This window comes from Oncorhynchus mykiss, chromosome 19 (assembly GCF_013265735.2).
Source record: "Oncorhynchus mykiss isolate Arlee chromosome 19, USDA_OmykA_1.1, whole genome shotgun sequence".
Classification (NCBI taxonomy): domain Eukaryota; kingdom Metazoa; phylum Chordata; class Actinopteri; order Salmoniformes; family Salmonidae; genus Oncorhynchus; species Oncorhynchus mykiss.
The window spans coordinates 42,763,103-42,789,589 of record NC_048583.1 but is presented as its reverse complement, the minus strand read 5'-3'; the positions used below and the strand labels follow the sequence as shown (position 1 = coordinate 42,789,589).

Genomic DNA, 26,487 nt, shown 5'->3' with positions numbered 1-26,487 from the left:
AGAAGTTTCTTGGCACCACCCGGGTATGGGGTAAGTTGAGCCGCGGGACAGTGTAAGTTAAGCCGCCTACAAATTTCTATATTGAATTAGTTTTATAAAGGTAGTGCTAAAATGTATCTTTGTTTCCCAAATTCGACACAATCACAATCGTATTTTGTATTTTAATCATTTTAAGCATCTTTTAAAACAGGCTTAACATCTAACAAGCACTTTTCACATAGGCCCTGTTGTTAGCTCATATGTAGCGGTAATTCCTTGCATTATGCCTGGGGGAAAAAAACACTTCAACTTGCTCAACCATTGGCTCAAGTTACCCCATGGACATTGGCTCAAGTTAACCCATGGACATTGGCTCAAGTTAACCCATGGACATTGGCTTAAGTTAACCCATGGACATTGGCTCAAGTTACCCCATGGACATTGGCTCAAGTTAACCCATGGACATTGGCTCAAGTTACCCCATGGACATTGGCTCAAGTTAACCCATGGACATTGGCTCAAGTTAACCCATGGACATTGGCTCAAGTTAACCCATGGACATTGGCTCAAGTTAACCCATGGACATTGGCTCAAGTTACCCCATGGACATTGGCTCAAGTTAACCCATGGACATTGGCTCAAGTTACACCATTGGACATTTGCTCGACTTGCCTCAAGGCAAACATTTAGAGTATATTAGCCCACACAGCTGCAAGGATGCACTTTATTTCTCAGTTTAGGACCTCATATTGAAATTTATAGAGACCGCAACTGATGTTTAGAACAATCTTAAAATGATTTACTTTGGTTTAGATACAAGCACCGTGAAACATCTAACACAATAAATTCATTAGACTTGGCGAAAATCATTTTTCTGGAACTAAGTTGTTTACCACTTTTTCCATGTGGTTCCTTTCTTCACAGGCTCCAGGAAATGATGATCTATTCCTAAATATTTGTTCAAATTATACATTTTGCGTATGGTTTCCTAGAAACAAGGGTGGCTCAATTTACCCCACTCTCTCCTACATAGTGCAAACGCAGTATAGTGTAGATTAGTATTTGAGGTCACTGATGACAAGGTGCAGTAATCGGCCCAATGCAAAGTCACTTAATCCCTATGAGCCCAATGGCCGGTTGATGAGGGCCACAGCATGGGGGAAGAAACTGTTCAGGTGGCGGGTGTTTTTGGTCACGATTGTCCGGGGTGGGCAGGGTCAGTGATTATCTTACCTGCACACTTCCTTGTCCTGGAGGTGTGCAGGTCCTAGATGTAGGGCAGGTGACAGCCAATGACCTTCTCTGCAGTTGGCCCTTGTAGGGGGCAGACGCAGACACAAACCAGACTGTGAGGTGAGAATGGACCCAATGATGGATGTGTAGAACCAAACCAGAATTGTCAGAGAGAGTTTGAGTTTTCTCACCTGGTGCAGATAGTACAATAAAGGTATGCAGATAGTATGAAAAAGGTATAACACATGCAACAGACATATCTCCACTTCCGCACCAACTGAACCTCAAGTATTTCATATTTATTAGGATCCCCAATTAGCTACTACCAAGGTCCAAAAAGTAAACAACACAACAAGTAAAATGCATTATATACATAAATATACATAGCACTACATTTACATTACGATTTAGCCATTCAGCAGACGCTCCCATCCAGAGCGACCTACAGAGTGGATTCATCTTAAGATAGCAAGGCTAAGACAACTACATATCACAGTCGCATCCCAACCACGTATCACGTACATAATACAATACAAAATGCATACAAATGTCTGTGTCTCTTCACAGTCCACATCGTGTCGTAAAGTGTTCTTTTATCTGTTTTTTTATGTTTTTATAGCTAGCTGGAGTTACATTAGGTGGCAAATAGCTCCAATTAGTAATAGCTCTATTTAATACTCTGTGTTTCTCAGCCTCTGTTCTGGAACTGGGGACTGTGAAGAGACCTCTGTTTGCATGTCTTGTGTTGTACCGATGAGTGTCCCAACTGCTTGAACAGACAGTTCGGTACCTTAAACACCACGCACAAATATAGTGATGCAGTCAATCTCTCCTCAATTTTGAGCCAGGAGAGATTGACCTACAGGTCATTGACATTCGCCCCCTGTGTACACGGTGGTGTAAAGTACATAAGTAAAAAATAATTCAAAGTACTACTTAAGTCATTTTTGGGGGTATCTGTACTTTATTATTAATATTTTTGACAACTTTTTTTTTTATTACTCTTACTCCTGAAGGAAATAATGTACCTTTTACATTTTCCCTGACACCCAAAAGTACTCGTTATATTTTGAATGCTTAAAGGACAGGAAAATTATGAAATTCACACACTTATCAAGCGAACATCCCTGGTCATCCCTACTTCCTCTGATCTGGCGGACTTACTAAACACAATTAATTTGTTAGTAAATGATTGTCTAAGTCTTCGAGTGTTCCCTTGGCTAGCCATGAATAAAATAAAAACAAGAAAATCTTGCCTTTTGTTTTGCTTAATATAAGGAATGTGAAATGATTTATACTTTTACTTTTGATACTTAAGTATATTTAAAACCAAATTATTTTTAGACTTTTACTCAAGTAGTATTTTACTGGGTGACTTTCTCTTTTACTTGAGTCATTTTCTGTTAAGGTATTTTCACTTTAACTCAAGTATGACAATTGAGTACTTTTTCCAGCACTGCGTGTACATCTAAGTGCAATACGTGCTGCTCTGTTTTGGACCAACTGCAATTTGCCTATATGTCCTTCTTTGCCGCACCTGACCACACAACTGGACAGTAGTCCAGGTGCAACAAAACTAGGGCCTGTAGGACATGTCTGGTTGACTGAGATATCAAGAGAGCAGAGCAACGCCTTATCATGGACAGGCCTCTTCCCATTACAGTAACCATTGAGTCTATATGTTTTGACCTGATAGCTTGCTATCTAGGGTGACACACCAAGCAGTTTAGTCTCTTCAACTTGCTCAATAACCACAATATTCAATAATAGATCCAGATGAGGTTTAAGGTTAAGCCAGTGAATTGTCACAAAAAAATCTGCTTTTCGTTTTTGAGATATTTAGCACCAGCCTATTGCTAGTTACCTATTCTAAAACTGACTGGAGCTCTATGTTAAGGGTGGCAGTTATTTATTTTACAGTAGGCTCATTATATCACTAAATTATTATCTGAATATCAAGTCATATGCAGTAGATCATGTCTTCCACATTAGCTTCATATATCCACTAGGGGGCAGACGGTCACTTCTTAAAAATGTCCAATGCTCTTGTGTGATCCAAACTATTTTGTGACCTGACGTGCCCATGTAGGCTTTTATCTGTATACATTGATTAAATACTGTAAAGGACCATCACAAACAAACAAGTTGTTTATGTATCTATAATACATGGCTCCAAATAGACAGACATCATAGAGGGTGAAATGCGCTCCCAGAAATGTCCCTGTGGAATGATAATCTGCAGTCCCTCCTTCTCAGACGTCACAACTACCACTTACTATAAAGTATCAGTGAAATCACAGCGCGTCCATTGAGTACAAGACTCTGTTGCGCAAAGGGGACAGGAGCGTGAGGGAGAGCGGCACTGACCTTACACCAGCAAAAGTTGATGGAAAAGAAAAAATGCAATGGAGAAAGTACATTTTGTCATGATGAACGAATGACGAGGGAAAACGGAAGATGTGTGACACAACATTTGAAGGAAGAATAGAAAGACGACAGATTGAGTGAAAAGGGGTCTCAGATAAGATAAAGATAATATTCAAGAATGATCTGGACTATTCTTGGAATGGACACCCGGATAGCACTCAGATGACACTAGCCCTATATTGACAAGATGGGTTTCCTCGGGGGAAAGGACTCATTGACCTCCTGAATGCAAAGAGAGAAAGGATAACATTTCATCTGGAATTTAGTCCAAATTATTTGGTGTCTTTTTCTGTTGCCCCTTTACCATACTTTCTTATATTTCGTCAGCTTATTAGCTAAGTAAGGGCAGATAGAAATATGCATTTGGGTAAAGCACTTCTGTTTTTCCTCCTGTTGAACTGTGTGACCATGACTTTGTCACTATCCACTTGCACCACTGTGGACATAGACCACATAAAGAAGAAGAGAGTAGAGGCAATCCGAGGACAGATTCTCAGTAAACTTCGACTGACCAGCCCGCCACAAACATTGGGTCCGAATCAGGTACCGTTTCAGGTGCTATCGCTCTATAACAGTACGAAGGAGCTGATCGAGGAGTTGGGGAGAGACAGACAGCAAAGTTGTGGACAGGATAACACGGAGACTGAATATTACGCCAAAGAGATTTACAAGTTCAATATGATTAATGGACCACCAGAAAACAGTAAGTGATTTTAATAATGTATCTATTATACGCGTTTTACGCACGAAGGCCACTTTTCTATCCATGCGCTTTGTTCGTTTTCTGAAATCATGATCCTACCAACAGCTGATCGTGTTGCCACGGTGGCTTCTATTCACAGGAGGTTGGTGGTACCTTAATTGAGGAGGACAGGGTCGTGGTAATGGCTGGAGCGGAAACGGTGAAATGTTATCAAATTAGGGCTGATCCCATTTAGTCAACTGGTTGATTGTTTGCTCCATATATATATATATATATATATATATATATATATAATATGGCACACGAGACACCTGTCTGATTCACTCCTGTCTGAGTAGACTTATACAAAGACAGAGGCTGTGGGGATTGCCCACCAGTATCACCAGATTACCATTTACCATTAATGACATTTTCGAATCTACAATGTTTGGTTGGTTACGGTCATTTTTGATAATGCATTCAATATATTATTATTATTACAGTCTTACGGTTGTCATTGTAGGTGTGGACACGTTGTTTGCAGAGTGCACAACCTAGGCTACACTTGTGGGGTAAATGTTTTGGTTTATTTCATTCCATTTATGAGTTGTCATTTTATTCATTGTCTTTTGTTTGGAACTCTCCTGTCAATCTTGAGTAAGGACACGCACCTGATTAAGCAACTGGCCTGCACACAAATGTAGGCTTATAAATGTGCCCATTTGGGAATCTGATACTATTTCTGATTGTCTTAACTCACCATCATTGTGGAGCTTCTCAAAGTATTTTTTTTCTTCGCCTCAAAAGGCAAGTAAACGAAGCCAGTTTTTACATCCATTGACAATGACAATAGTTCCTCAACATAGCCTATTTGAAACATCTCTCCAGCTCGCTCCCTTTCAATTACCACTCAGCATGAAAGGGATCATGCTCTGATCCGGTGGAAATATCTTTAAAAAAGGCCTACCTGATTACTTCTTATCCCTTGCGCAAACAGCCTACGGCTGTGTCTGTCTGGAGTTCACTGGCACAGCAAAACTCTTGAGGGCCCAGAATATTCTATACAATGTTGCAAGTTTGCTAGCGCAAGCTTCAGGCTGGACACAAACGTTTTGATACACTGTTTCAAGTTCCTTGCAGACAGGCAATGCATAAGTGATTGATATGATATCAGTATATTTTCTACCTGCGGGCTGCAATGATTTTATTTGTTGGCTTTATGCCATTGCCAATATTTTTTACATATTGGCAATGGCAATAGAAGTTACTTTAGATCTGTATCATTTTGATTTTGATTGAATTTTGATTAACCACATGACATTGTGTAAGGGCGTTCGTCTGTAGGAGGAAGAGAAGCGGACCAAAGCGCAGCGTGGTGGTTATTCATGTTTTAATAAATCACTACACATGAACAAACTAACAAAAACAAGAAATGTGAAAACGCAAAACAGTCCTATCCTGTGACAACAAACACAGTGACAGGAACAATCACCCACAAACACACAGTGAAACCCAGGCTACCTAAGTATGATTCTCAATCAGAGACAACTAATGACACCTGCCTCTGATTGAGAACCATACTAGGCCGAAACATAGAAATACCCAAATCATAGAAAAACAAACATAGACTGCCCACCCAACTCACGCCCTGACCATACTAACTACATACAAAACAAAGGAAATAGAGGTCAGAACGTGACAGTACCCCCCCCCAAAGGTGCGGACTCCGGCCGCAAAACCTTGACCTATAGGGGAGGGTCTGGGTGGGCGTCTGTCCGCGGTGGCGGCTCTGGCGCGGGACGCGGACCCCACTTCACCATTGTCTTAGTCTGCCTTATTGTCCGCCTCCGTGGCCTTCTCACCATGGCCACCCCTCTCAATGACCCCACTGGACAGAGGGGCTGCTTGGGACAGAGGGGCAGCTCGGGACAGAGGTGAAACAGCTGCTCGGGACAGAGGGACAACTGCTCGGGACAGAGGAGCAGCTGCTCGGGACAGAGGGGCGGCAGCAGCTCGGGACAGAGGGGCGATAGCAGCTCGGGACAGAGGGGCGATAGCAGCTCGGGACAGAGGGGCGATAGCTGCTCGGGACAGAGGGGCGATAGCAGCTCGGGACAGAGGGGCGGCAGCTGCTCGGGACAGAGGGGCAGCTGCTCGGGACAGAGGGACAGCTGCTCGGGACAGAGGGGCGGCAGCAGCTTGGGACAGAGGGGCGACAGCTGCTCTGGACAGAGGGGCAGCTGCTCGGGCGGCCCCTGGCTGACTGACGGCACTGGCGGCCCCTGGCTTACTGGCGGCCCCTGGCTGACTGGCGGCACTGGCGGCCCCTGGCTTACTGGCGGCACTGGCGGCCCCTGGCTTACTGGCGGCACTGGCGGCCCCTGGCTTACTGGCGGCACTGGCGGCCCCTGGCTGACTGGCGGCACTGGCGGCCCCTGGCTGACTGGCGGCACTGGCGGCCCCTGGTTGACTGGCGGCACTGGCGCTGGGCTGACTGGCGGCCCCTGGTTGACTGGCGGCACTGGCGGCCCCTGGCTGACTGGCGGCACTGGCGGCCCCTGGCTGACTGGCGGCACTGGCGGCCCCTGGCTGACGGGCGGCACTGGCGGCCCCTGGCTGACGGGCGGCACTGGCGGCGCTGGGCAGACGGGCGGCACTGGCGGCGCTGGGCAGACGGGCGGCACTGGCGGCGCTGGGCAGACGGGCGGCGCTGGCGGCGCTGGGCAGACGGGCGGCGCTGGCGGCGCTGGGCAGACGGGCGGCGCTGGCGGCGCTGGGCAGACGGGCGGCGCTGGCGGCGCTGGGCAGACGGGCGGCGCTGGCGGCGCTGGGCAGACGGGCGGCGCTGGCGGCGCTGGGCAGACGGGCGGCGCTGGCGGCGCTGGGCAGACGGGAAGCGCTGGCGGCGCTGGGCAGACGGGAAGCGCTGGCGGCGCTGGGCAGACGGGAAGCTCCGATGGCGCCGGACAGGCGGGAGGCTCCGGCAGCGCTGGACAGGCGAGGCGCACTGTAGGCCTGATGCGTGGTGCTGGCACTGGTGGTACTGGGCCGAGGACACGCACAGGAAGCCTTGTGCGGGGAGCTGCTACCGGAGGGCTGGGGTGTGGAGGTGGTGACGGATAGACCGGGCCGTGAAGGCGTACTGGAGATCTTGAGAGCAGGGCTGGCACTAACCGCCCTGGCTGGATCCTCACCCTAGCCCGGCAGATGTGGGGAGCTGGGATGTAGCGCACCGGGCTAAGCACGCGTACTGGGGACACCGTGCGCACAACTGCATAACACGGTGCCTGACCAGCACCACGCCCGCCACAGTTAGCACTGCTAGGAGCACTGTAGTGCTGAGATGGCACAGGACGTGCAAGGCTAGGGAGATGCACAGGAGGCCTGGTGCGTGAGGCTGGCACAGTCTTCACCAGACCCCTCGCACGCACCTCAGGATGAGTATGGAGAGCTGACCCCGGTGCCATTAAATCCCTGACACGCTCCGTCGGGCGAATGTCGTGCCTCATGCACCAAACCAGCAAGTCCCTCATATCACTCTCCTCCAATTTCCCCATTAACTCCTTCACAGTCTCTGCTTCGCTCACCTCCAACACCAGCTCTGGTTCTGAGCTCCTCCTTGGCTCCTCACGATAAACGGGGAGAGTTGGCTCAGGTCTGACTCCTGACTCTGCCACACTCCCCCTGTGCCCCCCCCCAAGAAATTTTTGGGGGTGACTCTCGGGCTTCCGTCCGCGCCGCCGTGCTTGCTTCTCAGAATGCCGCCTCTCTGCTTTTGCTGCCTCCAGCTCGGCCTTGGGGCGGCAATATTCTCCTGGCTTAGCCCAGGGTCCTCTCCCGTCGAGGATTTCCTCCCATGTCCAGAATTCCTTACTACGTATCTCCTGCAGCCGCTGTTGCTTCTCCTGCTGCTCCTGCCTGTTGACACGCTGCTTGGTCCTGTTGTGGTGGGTGATTCTGTAAGGGCGTTCGTCTGTAGGAGGAAGAGAAGCGGACCAAAGCGCAGCGTGGTGGTTATTCATGTTTTAATAAATCACTACACATGAACAAACTAACAAGAAATGTGAAAACGCAAAACAGTCCTATCCTGTGACAACAAACACAGTGACAGGAACAATCACCCACAAACACACAGTGAAACCCAGGCTACCTAAGTATGATTCTCAATCAGAGACAACTAATGACACCTGCCTCTGATTGAGAACCATACTAGGCCGAAACATAGAAATACCCAAATCATAGAAAAACAAACATAGACTGCCCACCCAACTCACGCCCTGACCATACTAACTACATACAAAACAAAGGAAATAGAGGTCAGAACGTGACACATTGATTTTGAGATATAAAGACTATTATAAATTAAATGAAACTGTTCCATGAAAATCTGGCACCAGATCAGTAGAAATGGTACGATAACTTGGCACTCCAAATGGAAAAGGTTTCTGACTGCTGGTGTAGCCACATAACGGCAACTTCAAGAGCTTAATGGCAGCATCTGCGATGCCAGCATCAGCGAGCAGTGGGAGGAGGAGGAGGGTTGGTTCGGGTCGGGAACAGGTTTTGTTCTTCTGGTTAAGCTATATCTTGATCTCTGGCTCCCTCTTTAGTAATTTGTGTGTCTTAATGTTCAAATACAGTGCTTAAAGCATCAGGAAAGTAGCCTACATATAGTTGATTTTATTCAAACATCTCATGCAGATGTAATATCAATCTCTGGTGGTTTTCCATATAAATAATTGAAACTAATAGAGGAGCATACCTCCCCAATAAATACAAATGTAGTATGAAAGATCAGTATAGCCTAAAGCAACTTTTTCATTGAGAACTGAAGAAAACTCATATAGCCAATGTATTACTCCCCTTTTCAAAATGTCATTCTTCTGACTCCCCTGCAGAGTTAAGCCCCCTGTGTCCAGTTTGTGTCAGTGTGCAATGCAAGCAGTGTCTGTGATTTATTTTATGGCATTCATACAACTGCGTTATTTATGTTCCATTTTCAGCTGAATTGATCTATAAAAGCAACGTACCTACTGTAAAAACGTGGAGACAACGTTAACAAATTGTACTAATGAAATAACGTACGAAATAACGCAAGAACACCATTGCTCCACTTACAGAGGCATCGACCGACATAACGTTAACGCACGGTCGCATACCTGCGCAGTGGAAAGAGCGCGACAAACGGAGAGGGCAAAGCAAACAGTCTAATTGGCGTGAGCGCCGTTCCTCCCTCATACCTCACATAAAAGCCATGGGAACTCCCAATAGCTGACCCAGCACACGACCGTCTGAGACATTCCATCGGAACACTTTTTTCAGGCACTCAGGCGATTTTAGCATCCCTTCAACCACTGCACCAATTACAGTTTTTCCCCAACTCCAGATATTATTTGTCCCCAAAACTGTTGGGATTCTAAGAGCATTGTTTTATCATGTATTGTGTTCACCTCACCACTGTTTTCTTTATTAGGACTATTGTAAAGTTCAAACACAGCTAATTCAGCTGCAAATTGGCTTGTGCACTAGAACAAAATTGCCTTGCTCATCCTAGTAGTAATTTCCTGTATAAATGGACCACAATTGATTGTTCCAGTCTAATCGGAGTGAGAAGTTTATTGGACCATCTACCTCTTTTGCAGTGAATTGTCTCGAGGGGAATTGTTTACTAAGTGGAATACTTGGAGGCCTATTCACTGTTCAGATGCTGGATCATTGCATCATGTTACTTCTTTATAATCAACAGGTGTTTAAAGCCATTCAATGACATTGAACAGAGCTTCCTCTGGCAACAGCTCAAGCCCCTGTGTCAAATCTGCTTCCTGAGTGCTTCTGACTCTCAAAATAGTCACTACTACAACCATCTTGGTCAGAGGTAGCCAGAGGCCACAAAACAAACAGAGGTCTGGTGCGTGGGTTCTGGGCTGCATCATAGCCAGGAGCCCTAGTCACATCACTCTGTCATGACACTGTCATGATCAAAGTAAATAAACAAGGCATAGTGGCCACAGTTGTCACAAGAGCTGGCTCCAGGCATAAGCAACATAAGCGTCGCTTAGGGCCCACGGCTGCTAGGGGGCTCCGACCAACTTTTATTTTATTTATAAAAATAATATATTATATATATATATATATAAGTGACTCAGTCAGGGTCGAGTTCTCAACTAACAGTTGAGAGTTAATTTGATGGAAACATCTCTGGTGGGATATATTGTTTTTCTGCAGATTTTTAAATATTCTAAGATCTGCATAAAAACAATGTATCCCACCAGAGATGTGTTTCCATCAAATTGACTTTCTGCAGATAAATGGATGTGTGCGATGATGTAGTGCACATTAAAAAAATAACAGAATATAGTGTGTGCCCCTCTGGTAGTTTCACGTGCGCTCTAGCCAACAGAGCTATCTGCACACTGTTGGTTAGAGTGCACGTATAGGCTACATGATGAGATTATATGGACAAAAGAGTGAGATTATTTTTATTTTTCAAAAAGCAGCCAAGCGTTGATTATCACGTGACCAGGATAAGACCCTAGATATTTATTGGACACGAGCATCAAGCTCATCACATTGCACTTTCACCACCCTGCAAAGTTCCTCATAACTCTAGTTTAATAAACTGCATGCTTTCCCAACAAGTTGTAGTGGGTGGACCACACAACATGTCATGTTATCACAAGACTCCAAGTTCACTTCAATATGATGGTTATTATACATTTTTCCTTTATTTAACTAGGCAAGTCAGTTAAGAACAAATTCTTATTTTCAATGACGGCCTAGGAACAGTGGGTTAACTGCCTTGTTCAGGGCCAGAACGACAGATTTTTACCTTGTCAGCTCAGGGATTCGATCTTGCAACCTTTCGGTTACAAGTCCAAACGCTCTAACCACCTGCCGCCCCATTATATAAATATTTGCGCATAAAAGCGTTTCAACCAACATTTCTCACATAATTCATTATACATATCCAAAGAGATCTCACCTTGTCTAGGGTATTTTGTTTTGACAACATTTGGAAAGTTTACTGAAAAATGTTCTGTTTCCATCGGACCTGTCATTACATGATTTATCCGACATGTACTTTACTGGCATAAAAAGGTTGGATGGAAATCTGGTTACTGACAGTCACTTAATTAGCCATGTCACCTAATGATTTTTAGATTGGTAAATTAGTCTAGCCAGTTATCTAAATTTGTAGTCAGAGTGACTAACAAAATCAATCAGGGCCCCGGGCATGTGCCCTGTATGCCCAGTTGGTATTCAGCCATGATTACTATATCATTAACATGGCATAACATGGCCCCCAACCTAATCTTGTTTAGGGCCCCCAAAGGCTAGAGCTGGCCCTGGTTGGCAATCATTGACCATTGAACAAGACTAATTCCATTAATCTCGTACATTTACCTAAATGTAGCCTACAATGCACTTTTCTGTCCCTGTTGTTTTTTCTTAGTTTAATCCTGTTCTTTGTTCATGTCCAGATACACCCTCTAGAGGAGACTGTAAGGGAGGGAGAGTGTTTGTCCCCTCAATAACAAGGCCTGAAGTGTTGACGAATAATCACCTTTCTCTTCCCTTCACTTTCCATTATGTCATTTTCATAAGAAGTAGGGCCTGTTTCAGTATCAGTGAGCCTAATGTCTATCACCACAGTAATACAGCAAGACATATTTTCATTCCATTTCCATAGTCTAATGGGTTTTACATACACTCTTTCAGGAAGGTGGGAATGTCTTGGATTATTGTCAGATTGGTGCTTTTTCACTCTTTTTATTACTCAGTTACAGGGCTGAGTGTAAGACGAAGAGACCTTTCCTCCCAGACTCATATGCTTTAATAACTAGAGTAATTTGCCAAAATACTCATGGTACCATTAGTTAGGTGTCTCTGAATATAAACAGTGTTTTCCAGTAAAGCTGTGAATAAGACAAGTGCAGATGGGAGCCATTTGGTGAACACTGGTAGAGGAGCCAAACTAACGCCACAAGGGCCAAGCTTCTCCATAATCCACAGCACCCAGTCCTAGGTTTGATTTGGGTACTGAACTCCAGTTGTACTCACTCCTCCACATATATTAGCACTCATTCACTGTCTTTGTTGACATTTGGCATAGTAAGTCTGTCCAAAGACTACCACTGAACCATCTAAGAATACCACGTATTGGCTCTCATTGCTGCAAATTAGGCGGAGCCAGGTTTATTTAGAAGAAAAGCATGCAGTGAGTGTTTTGGCATAAGGCAATCATTGATTCAGCATTGGGAGGGAAGAAGAAAGATGTGGACCGGAGCTGAGAACAGCAGTGTTCCTGATATATGGAATTGTAGAAAGGTGACGTCATCCCAAGCAAACAGACTGCTCTGGTCCATTCCGAAAGACAGCCCCCCCCCCCCCCCCCCCATCCCCCATCCCCCATCCTTGATCAAGTGGAAAAAAGCTGTCTTACTTCAGCAGAGAGCTCCATCACATTATCTCATCTTAACAGTCAGCCACAGGGCTCCATGTGTAGAGACTTACTGTAGAGACTTACTCAGGACAGGAGTACTGGAAATGTCTTGGTCTGAGGAATGGCTTGGTCCACACTAGAGTGTTGTTTAAACGACAGTAGCACAGACAGGTGATCAGGGCAGGTATGTTTTTATTGACATGACCATTCATTGATATGTAATCATTTGTTTCGCAAAAGTGTGAATTGTAATTGGATTAGAATTTACTGCTCAAATTATAACGTTCATTCATCTGGAGATAGCTATATTATTTTATTGACATGTTAGATAAAGATAAAACTGTTAGTTGAAAAATGCTATATGTGTGGCCTTTTGGATAAACCAGATTAGTCTAATAACATTAGTTATTAGACATTAGAATACCAGCTTTTGCAGCGCCGTTGCCATTTTTCACTGGTAAACGAGGTCCAGACTCCTCAGCAGCTGGCCAGCACCTGCTTTCTATGCTTCCCATTTCCTTTGTTTACCTTCACATAGCTTTGGCGAGACTGACATCACGGCCGGCCCTTTGGGCACTGGGAACATGCTGATTGCTGGGAGTGTTTGATGGGAGCTTCTGTGTGATGTCACCTACCAGGGCAGGGAGAGGAGAGGAGCTAGCGTGGTGGGGCATCCCAGACACAGGAAGCAATGAGGTGAGGGTGGAGGGGGGAAGGGGGCAGAGGGGGGAACAGTGTCTGTCTAGGATGGAAGCTTTATGAGAAGCTTTAGAACAGAGCTATTCTGTCCCTAGGTGCTCCTGTGTGGAAGATTTCACTACTATTGTAACCCTCACCTAATATTCTTCTATTGACCAGCCAGGTTATTGATCTAGAACATTAATATCTGGTCAACTGCTCAACATTTTGACTACAAATACTCTGCTTTAAAGTTTCAAAGTTTATTCGCCACGTGCACAGGATACAACAGGTGTAAAACAGTACAGTGAAATTCTTACCTTGAGAGCTCTTTCCCAACAATGCAGTGATAATAGCAATAATAATATTGATAATAATAATAATATAGATAATAATAATATTAATAATAATAGGAAATATCACAACAAATAAAAGTAAGAATAAAAACCTACGATGAGCATTAAAGAACACCAGAATGGAAGTATATACACATGTCAGTGCCAGTACCTTATTCGATGTACAGTACTCCTCAGCCCCACAGTCCATGGAAGTCATTGCAGACACACTGCCACATAAAAGAGAAAGGTTACAAAAAGCAGGACCCCATTTTCAGTCCCTTGGGAAAAGTGGGAGAGGTATTTGTACCTCTTCATATGAAGTGCCATGAAAACCTTGTATTTACATTGCAGTTACCGTGTAGATACACGATTTTACATAGTGCTTAGTGTGTAGTACGTAACTGCGATACCTGTTTGTGGTTTGTGCCATTACACACAGGATTTATTACATGTATTATATTTGCAAACAAAGCCACATTTGGACAGCTTTCTTTTACCACAAAAGTTACTATTTTCAACATATTCACAATGAATCTCAAAAGAAAGATTAACAACCTTGAGAAATGGGAAGGACTACAATATAATAAAGGTTTGTCGCATAGACAAATGAACTATTTTGAGGGGCCATAGAAGCTCTTTGGGACATGTTTTGGTTGCTTCAGATATGTTTCAGGTCAAGATCCCGCTGATGTCAGCATGCTCACGCTGCTGGCCTTAGAACCAGATCTGATCATGGAGAGAAGAGAGACTGTAAATTAGTCTGCCGTGTATTTCACTCTAATTATGCTGGCAATCTCTTACACTCACAGCCATGGAACAAATTACCTTCAGACCCTTGGCAATAATAAGCCATAATGTGAAATCCACCTAAAACCATTGCAATGGGAAAAATGAGGTCATCCAAAAGGAAACCAAAGACTTGATTAGAATTTCAAATCTCCTCTTGAAGTGGGCCTTTCCACCTTCTGTGGGGGAGGCAGAGGGACAAGGGAGAAGAGAGAGAAGGGGGGTAGTGAGACAGGCCAAGGGAGTACAGGACAGGTATTTGGCTAGGGGTGAAGAGTCTAAAGACTGAAAAGGTCACATATAAATAGGGGGACTTAAAAATAAAATAGTTAATGTAAATATCAGATAAAGGCTAAACCGCTGTGAAATAGGATTATGGATCATAGGAAGTTTAGGTAGATGTGTGAGCTCACAATGCATTATACAAAAACATCCTTCTCCATTGTTATAAACATATCTAGATTCATGTCAACCAAAGGTGCGATATCCTTGTTAACCAACACCAGTGAATCACAGGGTCTCTAATGAAGCTCAGGCTTGGGGGTTATAAATTAGCAATGGCTTGGCTTTAAATGAGTGTTTCCACTTGGCTCGTAAAACGCTTGCCGTGTGCTTGTTTTGCTCAGCGCTGCATGCGCTCGGCCTGTTAAAATAATAAACGATTCAATGGTATTAGGGTTGGAAAAAAAATAAAAGCTTCCTTGACTGGGCAGTGCAACAGGAAGTATTTCAGAAGGGGCCCATCGAGAAGTGTTCTGTGGCTGTTACTATAACTACTGTACTGTACTACTGTAGCTGAGTTCACGGTCTGCCTTTCACAACCACACCACACAGGTTGACAGGACTGGTTCCCCTTCCAATTGATGGTTAAAATAACCTTAAGTTGTTTCTCTCAATTATACAATCAGCCCCCCTGACAAACAGTCACTGAAGGACTCTCTCCCTTACAAACAACACACTGATTGAGCTAGTGTTCTGTATCTACCTGCATGTGATTGCACATGTTGTGAGCTGAACTGAGCTAAACTGGTTGGTTGTTCTAGGGAACGCTTGGCTTCTGAATGAGCTCTGGAGCAGGAGGCAGGGAGGAGGAGCACACTGCCATCTCAGCCCAGCCTGTTCAGTTCCACCAACACATGGGACATTTGGTTTTCATTTCATGACTTCAACTTGTTGCTAACTCGGACTGCACAAAGCATAAACAGATGGCCCAAGGCTTCATTTTATTCACTGGCAATGGTTGGAGAATGGTTAACTGTATTTTTTTCTGTTGTAAAGGACATTCGTTTGGAATGTCGAACTATGAAATACAGAAGATATAGAGATAAACTGAACAATTATTTACTTTGAAAACAGAGCTTAGGCTGTGTACCAAGAGTGAAGACTTTTGTCATAGTCCTGCTGTGTGGAAGCAGTGAGGATGGCATCATTAGAGTTGTGTTTTAAGGTGAGTCACTTTGTCTCTGTGTCCTGCCCTGCAGATGACCTTCCCTACTGCCCCAAGGGCATCACCTCCAAGGTATTCCGCTTCAACGTTTCCGCCATGGAGAAGAACTCCACCAACCTCTTCAGAGCAGAGTTCCGAGCCCTTCGTGTCCCCAACTCTAGTGCCAAGAGGAACGAGCAGCGGATTGAGCTCTACCAGGTGTGTGAACGTACTAGTTCATTCCCACTGTACTCATGAATGTGGGGTGTGTAGTGATCCAATTCTCTCATACAAGCTTCAAAAGGTCCTGAAATTACAGGAGCTCGTCCCTTTAAATGAAGGCAAGGTTAAAGCTAAGTTAAACACTATGATGGAAAACCATCTTGCTGTTCAATGTGTAAATGTATGTGTTTTAATCTGTAGCGCTTTGGGTTTGTTGTGAATGTGTCTGCAACCTCGTGTACTGCTATTTTGGCCAGGTATCTCTTGTAAAATAGATTGTTAATCTCACTGAGACTAACCTGGTAAAATAAAGGAAAAATATTACAGAAATAAAATATGTCTCAATACACATGGGGCAGTGAAGTCAGTCTACATGAAAAGAAGAAAACATTTATATCAGGGCCCCTAACTCCCCCTGTCTTTAAGTGATTATCATTATTCCATGTGCCTCAAGTCAAGTACATTTGCACACAATTCATGGCGTGCTACAGCAGACTCTGAGAAACTCTAGATTACCATTTTGCAATCGCTCCTTTCACAGCTGTCAATCTCAGAGCTTTTGTCCAACCACCCTTTTTTTCAGTTAGATGTTTTCAACAAGAGATTCAGACATCTGCACCTGTATTTTTTAGGAGGTGTGTATGTGTTTGAGTGGTGTGTGTGTCCGTGGATTGTATGTGGGTGGGGTGGATGGGATGTATTTTTGTTTCCTCATTAATCTCCCGTGAGAGACTGGGAGCTATGATCAGGTTCCAACATTTCCTGCCAGGGAGACGAGCGTCTCCAGCCTGCATACCGCCTCGGAGGCAAGCTACTCTCTGGCCAGGCCAAGCTCCGCTCAGACTGGCTGTCAGGTCCCCAGATTGTTTCCAGGAGCCCAGAGGAGATAGAGGCAGGGTCAGCCGCTGCGCTGGGGGAGTAAATAGAGCTGCTCGCCCCCACACATTAGCCGGGAGCTGATTGGCAGGCCCTGGCGCTGGCCGTGCTCTCTTGCTGGGTCCCCTGTTCCCACAGGAAGCCGGATTGGAAGCTGACAATGTTCAGGAACCTGTCTATCTAGCCTGCTGTGGTGCTGAGCCCCCCACTTCACTGGCCTCTCTCTGGAGATAACACTTATCGTTCACAGAAACCTTAGGCGTTATTTAAAGTGTGGATCCCTAAATCCTATGCCTTAGGGCTGGATTGAATCCGTGTCGCGGAAGATCGCCGCTTAAAATATAAAAGTAATTTCCAATTGGACAGACATATGTAGTGTTTACCATTTTTTTAAATTACTATTATTATTTATATATTTATTATCAAGGGGTGCTGCAGCACTCTCAGCACCTCTACTTCCCATGGCTATGTTGCATTTACATTTCAATCTAGCTATAACGCGGATTATTCGCAATACGGATTGAATCCAGCCCTTAGTCCGGCAATTTGAGACAAAGTATACGCCCATGCTGGTATACAGCACATAATCAGAGACACTCAGAGATCTGAAGCATTGTCACTGCAACATTTGCAGTGCCTCATCCTGACTAGACCAGTGTTAGGAAATTAAAAATGTTGCGAGCCCAATTGAAGTTTGAAGTGCAGATGGAGGGACAGCCAGGTTCTTCATTGGCAGTAGGGTTACACACAGGCATTAACTTGCAAAATGGGGATATCAACACAGGGAGTCACTTTTTCCATGAGAAGAAGACGTTTGGCCCAGGGCATCCTGGAGCATCTGGCTCAGACAGCGCTGGCTGGGTTGCCGTCTGGTGTGTGTGGGTGTGTGTGGGAGAGAGAGTATATGCAGCTGGGTCACTCTCTTACCTCTGGCTGGCAGATTCTGCGGCCAGACGACCACATAGCTAAGCAGCGCTACATCGGGGGCAAGAACGTCCTGACCAAAGGAACGCCAGAGTGGGTCTCCTTCGATGTAACAGACACAGTCAGGGAATGGCTTATGTACCGAGGTGAGTGGGCCAAAGCCCTAAAGTTCCCGGTCTCATACCATGTGTTGCATATCAAAGCACGAGCCAAAAGGTATTTGGAAACTCAATTTCATTTGGACAAAGGAAAATACCACTTCCTCATATTGCCTTGCTCTCTTCTTCCCCTCAGAGACCAACCTGGGCCTGGAGATCAGTGTGCACTGCCCCTGCCACACCTTCAACACCAACGGTGACATTATCGAAAACGTTAATGAGGTGCTACAAGTCAAGTTCAAAGGTAAAATGAAATGAGGTGCCGCATTTAAGAAACCAACCATTTCTGATTCCTCCCTTTTGGCTTTTCCACTGCTCATCACAGCCCCTCTTTCTATCCGAATGAGCTCTGATTTAGAAAAAGACCAGTGAACATGGGCCTCAATGGTTGATACTTATATGGCTTTTTTTTATGAAGATGATGGTTTTCCTCTCAGAGAACGAGGTGAGAGAAAGGGAGTGAGAAAGGAAAAGAGATGAAAGAGATAAAAGAGGACTAGAGAGGAAAGAAAGAGGAGAGAAAGAGGGAGAGAGCAGATCATGGGAATACAATTGGTCTGGTATCTCACTTAGCATTTGGGGCCTCCGGGTCCCTAGTCCTGGGAACGCTCCCCTGACTGGCTTGGCCATAAAGAATGTGCTACCACGGCACTCAGACGCTTGGCCCCGAATTAAAGAGGGGCTCCAAATCCACCGGCAAGGTCTCTCCTGAGATCTCTACTGCTTTTGCTATCAGGGGCAGATTGGATGAGCAGACACTAACTAACCCAGGGGGAGGACAGAGGGACCAGCTCTGGTGGAGGAGGAAGAGTGAGAGCAGAGAGGAGGAGGAGTGGGGCTGAGTGGGTGATGCCTGAAGTCCAGCCTCTTTCCAGTGGAGACAATGCTTTTAAGACATTACAGAAAGTATTATGACAAAAACAGCCGTGGTGAATTCTAATTCTGTATAACTGACTCAGACGTACACTATGATACCCCATTCCTGAGCAGAGGGGCAGGGTTCTCAAATTCAATTTTATTAGTCACATGCGCCGAATACAACAGGTGTAGGTAGACCTTACAGTGAAATTCTTACTTAATAGCCCCTAACTAACAAAAACACAGATAAGAATAAGAAATAAAAGTAACAAGTAATTAAAGAGCAGCAGTAAAATAACAATAGCGAGACTATATACAGGGGGGTACCGGTACAGAGTCAATGTGCGGGGGCACCGGTTAGTTGAGGTAATATGTACATGTAGGTAGAGTTATTAAAGTGACTATGCATAGATGATAACAGAGAGTAGCAATGGTGTAAAAGAGAGAGAGGGGCAATGCAAATAGTATCGGTAGCCATTTGATTAGGTGTTCAGGAGTCGTATGGCTTGTGGGTAGAAGCTGTTAAGAAGCTTTTTGGACCTAGACCTGGCGCTCCGGTACCGCTTGCCGTGCGGTAGCAGAGAGAACAGTCTATGACTAGGGTGGCTAGAGTCTTTGACAATTTTTAGGGCTTTCCTCTGACACCGCCTGGTATAGAGGTCCTGGATAGCAGGAAGCTTGGCCCCAGTGATGTACTGGGCCTTTCGCACTACCCTCTGTAGTGCCTTGTGGTCGGAGGCCGAGCAGTTGCCATACCTCTCAACCTGCTCCACTGCAGCCCCGTTAATGAGAATGGGGGCATGCTTGGTCCTCTTTTTCCTGTAGTCCACAATCATCTCCTTTGTCTTGATCACGTTGAGGGCTAGGTTGTTGTCCTGGCACCACAGGGCCAGGTCTCTGACCTCTTCCCTATAGGCTGTCTCGTCTTTGTCTGTGATCAGGCCTACCACTGTAGTCAGCAAACTTAAAGATTGTGTTTGAGTCGTGCCTGGCCATGCAGTCATAACAGGGAGTACAGGAGAGGACTGAGCACGCACCCCTGAGGGGCCCCTGTGTTGAGGATCAGTGTGGCAAATGTGTTACCTACCCTTACCACCTGGGGGCGGCCCGTCAGGAAGTCCAAGATTCAGTTGCAGAGGAAGGTGTTTAGACCCAGAGTCCTTAGCTTATTGATGAGCTTTGAGGGCACTATGGTGTTGAACGCTGAGCTGTAGTCAATGAATAGCATTCTCACATAGGTGTTCATTTTGTCCAGGTGGGAAAGGGCAGTGTAGAGTGTGATTGAGACTGCATCATCTGTGGATCTGTTGGGGCGGTATGCAAATTGGAGTGCGTCTAGGGTTTCTGGGATAATGGTGCTTATGTGAACCATGACCAGCCTTTCAAAGCACTTTGCGGCTACAGACGTGAGTGATACTGGTCGGTAGTCATTTAGGCAGGTTACCTTAGTGTTCTTGGGCACAGGAACTATGGTGGTCTGCTTAAAACATGTTGGTATTACAGACTCGGACAGGGAGAGATTGAAAATGTCAGTGAAGACACTTGCCAGTTGGTCACCGCATTTTTGCAGTACACGTCTTGGTAATCCGTCTGGCCCTGCGGCCTTGTGAATGTTGACCTGTTTAAAGGTCTTACACACATTGGCTGCGGAGAGCGTGATCACATTCTTCCGGAACAGCTGGTGCTCTCACGCATGTTTCAGTGTTATTTGCCTCGAAGCAAGCATAGAAGTAGTTTAGCTCGTCTTGTAGGCTCGTGTCACTGGGCAGCTCTCGGCTGTGCTTCCCCTTGTAGTCTAATGGTTTGCAAGCCCTGCCACATCCGACGAGCGTCAGATCCGGTGTAGTACGATTCAATCTTAGTCCTGTATTGGTGCTTTGCCTGTTTGATGGTTTGCTGTTAGCACAGCAAAATTTCTTATACGCTTCCGGGTTAGAGTCCCGCTCCTTGAAAGCGGCAGCTCTAGCCTTTAGCTCAGTGCGGATGTTGCCTGTAATCCATGGCTTCTTGGTTCTTGGTTGTGATACAGTATGTACATACGGTCACTGTGGGGACGACATCATCGATGCACTTATTGATGAAGCCAATGACTGATGTGGTGTACTCCTCAATGCCATCGGAGGAAACCCGGAACATATTCCAGTCTGTGCTAGCCAAACAATTCTGTTGAAATACTTGGGCCTACATTTGAATTGACCTGAACTTTGTTTTCTAATGGACTAGGACTGCACTTCAGCTTGATTTACCAAATCTATCCCTTTTTTCCCTATGGAATGGTCTACGTAGTTTAATCCGCTAATGACACCTCTGTACTAACGCTGATGTCCCTGTGTCTTCCTCCTGTAGGTGTGGAGGGTGACTATGATGAGAGCCGCTGGGACCTGGGCAGACTGAAGAAGCAGAAGGAGCAGCTCTTCCCTCATCTCATCCTCATGATGCTGCCCCCTCATAGGATAGATGCCCAGTCCTCATCCCGCAGACGCAAGAGAGCCCTGGACACCAACTACTGCTTCTCGTTCGTAACTAACCACCTCACTCTTCTTATTCAATCACTAAGTTACTGTGCAAAATCAACCTGTGAAATCATAGCTGAAAACAACAACAATTTGAGTGCATGTCATATATTTAATTTAGATGAACACTTACTGCAGGATGAGTAGCCACATTTTTGTCCAATAGATAAATAGCCCCTGGTTATTCCTGTAAGCAACACAGTAGGTCAAGTTGGATCTCAAATGGTAATGGTGGCTTCTCTCGTTTGTAATTCATTTGGCAGAGGAGCGTAGCGATAGTCTGTAGCATGGCAGAGGCATTAGCAACCTGATACAAGTCAAGATCTGTCCCTGTACGATAGCTGCCGCTCTCCCCTCTCTTACATGCTGTCCCCTCTTCTCCACTCTGGAATCTCTCTGTCAGTCTCACTGACAACAGTAAGACACCTGGGCTGCCTCCAAGAGGGAAATGAGGACACACCTTCCAGTGGAATTTGTGGTCTTCTTAGGGCTCAGTCAGACTGCATGGATGTAGTGAAATGTACACAAACTAGAAATAGAGCATTTCTCCTTCAGGTGAGGTATTTCATTTATTCATAAAGATCTCTCTCTCCTGCCTACTGTAGTAACTATGAGGAGAACTGCTGTGTACGACCCCTCTACATTGACTTCCGCCAGCACCTGGGCTGGAGGTGGATCCACGAGCCTAAGGGATACTACGCTAACTTCTGCTCCGGGCCCTGCCCTTACTTACGGAGCGCAGACACTACACACAGCTCGGTAAGACACGGCTTGTACACCAGTAATGCACTCATTACCCTGTGTTAAGTATTATTACCACTAAATGACACAATGGAATGCAGGCACTTACAAACATGTACTGTATGTTGGCACACCTAAACAGACAACACCCACCTACACAATCTGATAGCCTGAGGTTTCCCAGGCCAATATGAACAAATACCAACACATCATCACATTGCTTAGTATTAAGGCTCTATTCAATCAGATCCGCTTTAGCTGACATCTGCATAACGGTTGTTTTGGTGTTGTCGGAGGTGGAACTGTGTTAGTGCTGTCAAATCCACAAGAGTCACACTGGAACGTGACATGGAATGTAAACCTAACTTAGGCTGATATAAATCTGCATTTATTCATTGAATGATTTAATTATTTCTATATAGCCTACAGATTTTCATTCTGAACTTCTAATGCGAGTATGACGGTGTGATAATGATCAAGAGCAGCTGCTCACTGATTTGAAAGCGCCAACTCTGTTCCACCTCCAACCCCGCCAAAACAGCAGCTATGCGGGTGTGGCCTATCACCGGTTAACGCTTGATCTGATTGAAGGTCTAACTTCAAAATCAAACTTTTTTTTTTTTTTTTTCATCCTGATGTCCCCTCCCTTCCTCCATCCCTCCGTAGATGCTGAGCCTGTACAACACCCTGAACCCTGAGGCGTCTGCCTCTCCCTGCTGTGTGCCTCAGGACCTGGAGCCCCTCACCATCCTCTACTATGTGGGCCGCACGCCCAAGGTGGAGCAGCTCTCCAACATGATCGTCAAGTCCTGCAAGTGTAGCTAAGGGCCCCGGGCCCAGCACACTGGGATCTGACAGGGCCACACACGGCACTACACCGAGGGAGGGGAAGGGGAGGGTGGTATGCTGTCTGTCCCACCACCAAGAGTACACCTGTCCATCCTCAACACTCTCCCCCCTCCTTAGTCGAGCCCACACAGAGGCCCTGCAGAGAGAGACGCAGCCCACCACTCTACCCACAATTCCCAGGCTGTGTGCCCAAATGACTTTCAAACATCACTCCAGACCCAGCAATCTCAACAGAACTTTATTGGCCTTTTACAATGTTTTTTTCTTCTCAATGTCAAGTGTCTTCCATTATTTTTTTTGTCAATATTTTCGGCCTTCTGAACTGCCTTTAGCTTTGTGCCATATGACCACGGGCATTCAAAGCCAACCTCTGTCTGCTCAGAGGAAAAGAACTGACGTAAGCTGTTCTAGCCATGACCACTGCCTACTCAAGGACATACAGTAGTTGCAGTCAAAAAGAGAGACCCACTGAGACCCTGGATTTACAGTGCAAATTAATCAAAGTGGCTAAAGCAAAAGCTCTGTCAGACTTTTGTTTCCTAAAGAGAACCATCCTTTTTAATGGAGGGCTGACACAAAGCCTTGACGCACAGGACAAACAGACTGTCCAAGCTGGAAACTAGCGCAGCGTGCACCACATTTCCCTACACTGGTTAATCTAGGACAGATGCTGATGGACTCTAATAATCTTAGGAAAAATACAAAATGCTGGAAAACAACCTTTATTCAACAAAGTATCTTTATGGTTATGTTTACCTCTGTTATGCAACAGAATCATGTTTTCTGGATTTTTTTCTTAAATGAAGCTGACTTTTCTGTTGTACAAGACAATGTATGTCACTAGGTGAACACTTCACTAGATCACAAACTGTAAAAGTTTATTGCTATTACTCTTAAACACTTTTTTAAATTAAAAATGGTCTTGGACAAACAGATGTATATATTTTTTCAAAATCTTTAGATAATCATCATTTGTGGGTATCAGTAAAAATTATGCATTTTTTCCAAGCTCAACCGCTATCCATATTGAGATCCTAGTGATGAAGAGCCAGATTCAATCAGATCATCTTTAGCCAAAATCCGCATAGATGATGTTTTGACGTGTCGGAGGTGGAACTAGGTTAAAGCGCTCAAATCCACAACGGCTCCTGGCATTATACCGAAAGTGGACATTGCCATTGGCTGCATGGAGTCGCATTGAAATGATTCCCATGCAGCGTTGTTTACAAGTTCAAACACTGGAATGTGAGATGTAGTCTACACCTCCATTAGGCTGATAGAAATCCTCATTTTTGTTTAATGATTTTCAATTTGAACGTCACTATTTCTATATAGAATACACTTTCTCATTCTGAACTTCTAATGCGAGTGGGATGGGTTTGGCTTTGTGACAATCACCACAAGAGCAGCTGCTCACCGATTTGACAGCTCAATGCAGTTTCACTCCCGAGCCCGCCACAACATCAGCTATAATGGTGTCGGCTAGCGCCAGTTAACGCTGGATCTGATTGAACTAGGCCCTAGTTCACTTTGAGGTGCAGGAAACTGATTTGATTGACAACCTTTAAATAAATAAAAAATATATACAATGCAACAATTTACAGTACATATAGACGACACTGGCTGCTACTGATATTAATGGTCTTGCTTGCAAATGGTCACTGATGGTTCCCAAAGTTTGGCCCTCACAATACAGCAGTTGGGGAGACACATGCAAAAGGCTAACACACTAACTTAGTATTCCCTTTCAATAATATATGACCCAACCCACTGCTGCATATGTTCTTCCCCAGTTTGTACTCGATAACAGCATGCTGGCATACACTCTTAGACAAAAGGGTTCTTCAGCTGTCCCCATAGCAGGACCCTTTGAATAACCTTTTTGGGTTCCAGGTAGAACCCTCTGTGGAAAGGAGGGTTGAGTATGTTTACTATACAAAAGATTGCATTGCATAGGTAGACCCCTTCATCACCATGTTCTGAGAACAGGGGCCATGAGACACATTCAATAGCTTTTTCCCTCAAGTTGTAAAAGAGCACACACTACAAATGGACAACATTGTCATTGCATTACAGTCTGAAACAACTGATTGCAAGGTATTGTAACATACAATTGCGTTAAAAACATTACTGTGCAGGTTTAACAGTATACTGCACATTACTAAGCCAGAGCGCACAAAGAATGGCAGTATAACAGTTCATAGTGGGAAAAGTCTGGTATATAATGTTACTGTAGAGTATAGACAAACAAGGGAGTGCAAACATGAGAACTGTAAAGGCAACAATACAACTCATTCAAGTGTCCTGCTAGCCAATGTAACAAGTCTTCACAAAGAGAGAGGAAACCCATCAGTATACATAAACAAGGACCAAAAATAACTGGATTGGCAACTGTTTGTGATACTCTCTGATAAATTCATTCATGAGAGAATGGGATGGTTGGTTCCCAAGCACAACATCAAGCCTGCCTCACCAGACAACACTTCATTTACTTGCTCATTTCTCAGTAAAACAAGATCATTGAGGCAATCTCTAAAATATTGGTCAATTGCAGTTTCTCTCTTGTACCCAAACTTCCCTACGCCGCAAACATATGTTTAAAATGAGACAGAAGGGGGTGATAAAGCACATCTCTCTGCCTGTACAGTAATTGCTATAATGTATTAAGACTATACTCTGAGCTCCAGTGATGGTGCCCATGGGGCCTCTGGTGGGAACCAGCTGTTGCTGGGTGTCTGTCACTGAAGTTTTTCCATGGCATAGACACAGACAGACAGCATGGGGAGAATGAGGGATGACAACTGCTGCGATAGGGTTATGGAGTTGGGGCTGTGGGGGGGTGGGGTGATACAGAAAGCCACTGGAAAGTCTTGGCCTGTGCAACAGATCCCGACCTGCGTCAGGCCCAGGGATTCCTGAAAGGGCAGGCTATCCTCTTGCATGTCTCCTTCATTTAGAAGCAGTAACAGGGCCTGGTGTGTGTCAGACATACAGTCACAGCAGCGGGATCCTTAAGTTGTTTCCTACCCAGCATGCACCTGTGGTCACATGCAGAGACACCTCTGTCGGCAAGTTGGTGTGCCATAGCTCCCGTCCTTTCCCTGGTTATCTCGCTGTCATCTGAGCTTGGACCCCTGTCCCTGAAACAGTTTGCTGTACCCAGAAAGACCTGCAGAGGAAAGAAGAAAACTAAGATGAATAAAATAACTACATTGGGTGAACATCGAATCTTGTGCTTTCAAGGCCGAATCTTCAGTGTGCAGTAGTTAGAAACAGGTCAGGGCAGAAGCTGGGGAAGAAAGTATGCCATAGTGCTGACTGGTGTATCTTACACTTTTTAAAAAAATAGCATTT

At 45.1% G+C, this 26,487-nt stretch overlaps 2 protein-coding genes across 5 annotated transcripts in view; one reads left to right on the top strand and one right to left on the bottom strand.

Annotated features, from left to right (window-relative positions):
* The first annotated feature begins 3,525 nt into the window (after positions 1-3,525).
* Positions 3,526-24,713, top strand: tgfb3 (transforming growth factor, beta 3). Its single transcript, XM_021574394.2, has 7 exons — positions 3,526-4,342; positions 16,048-16,211; positions 18,031-18,160; positions 18,309-18,416; positions 21,377-21,545; positions 22,149-22,302; positions 22,951-24,713. The coding sequence occupies exons 1-7, from the start codon at positions 3,997-3,999 to the stop codon at positions 23,107-23,109; spliced, it is 1,230 nt and encodes a 409-aa protein (XP_021430069.1). The 5' UTR covers positions 3,526-3,996; the 3' UTR covers positions 23,110-24,713.
* The window catches only part of ttll5 (tubulin tyrosine ligase-like family, member 5), a 94,511-nt gene continuing 91,863 nt past the window's right edge, over positions 23,840-26,487 (bottom strand). For all 4 annotated transcript variants that reach the window (XM_021574390.2, XM_021574393.2, XM_021574391.2 and 1 more), the window contains one exon: positions 23,840-26,302. In XM_021574390.2, the coding sequence (XP_021430065.2) occupies positions 26,250-26,302 (53 nt within the window). In that variant the 3' untranslated portion in view covers positions 23,840-26,249. The remainder of the gene's footprint in view (positions 26,303-26,487) is intronic.

What these genes read in the sequence shown, in the direction of transcription:
- tgfb3 (XM_021574394.2), top strand. Translation starts at nt 3,997, where the DNA reads ATGCATTTGGGTAAAGCACTTCTGTTTTTCCTCCTGTTGAACTGTGTG. An exon ending in GCTACAAGTCAAGTTCAAAG is followed by an intron (nt 18,417 to 21,376) that starts GTAAAATGAAAT and finishes TTCCTCCTGTAG; the next exon opens with GTGTGGAGGGTGACTATGAT. An exon ending in GACACCAACTACTGCTTCTC is followed by an intron (nt 21,546 to 22,148) that starts GTTCGTAACTAA and finishes TGCCTACTGTAG; the next exon opens with TAACTATGAGGAGAACTGCT.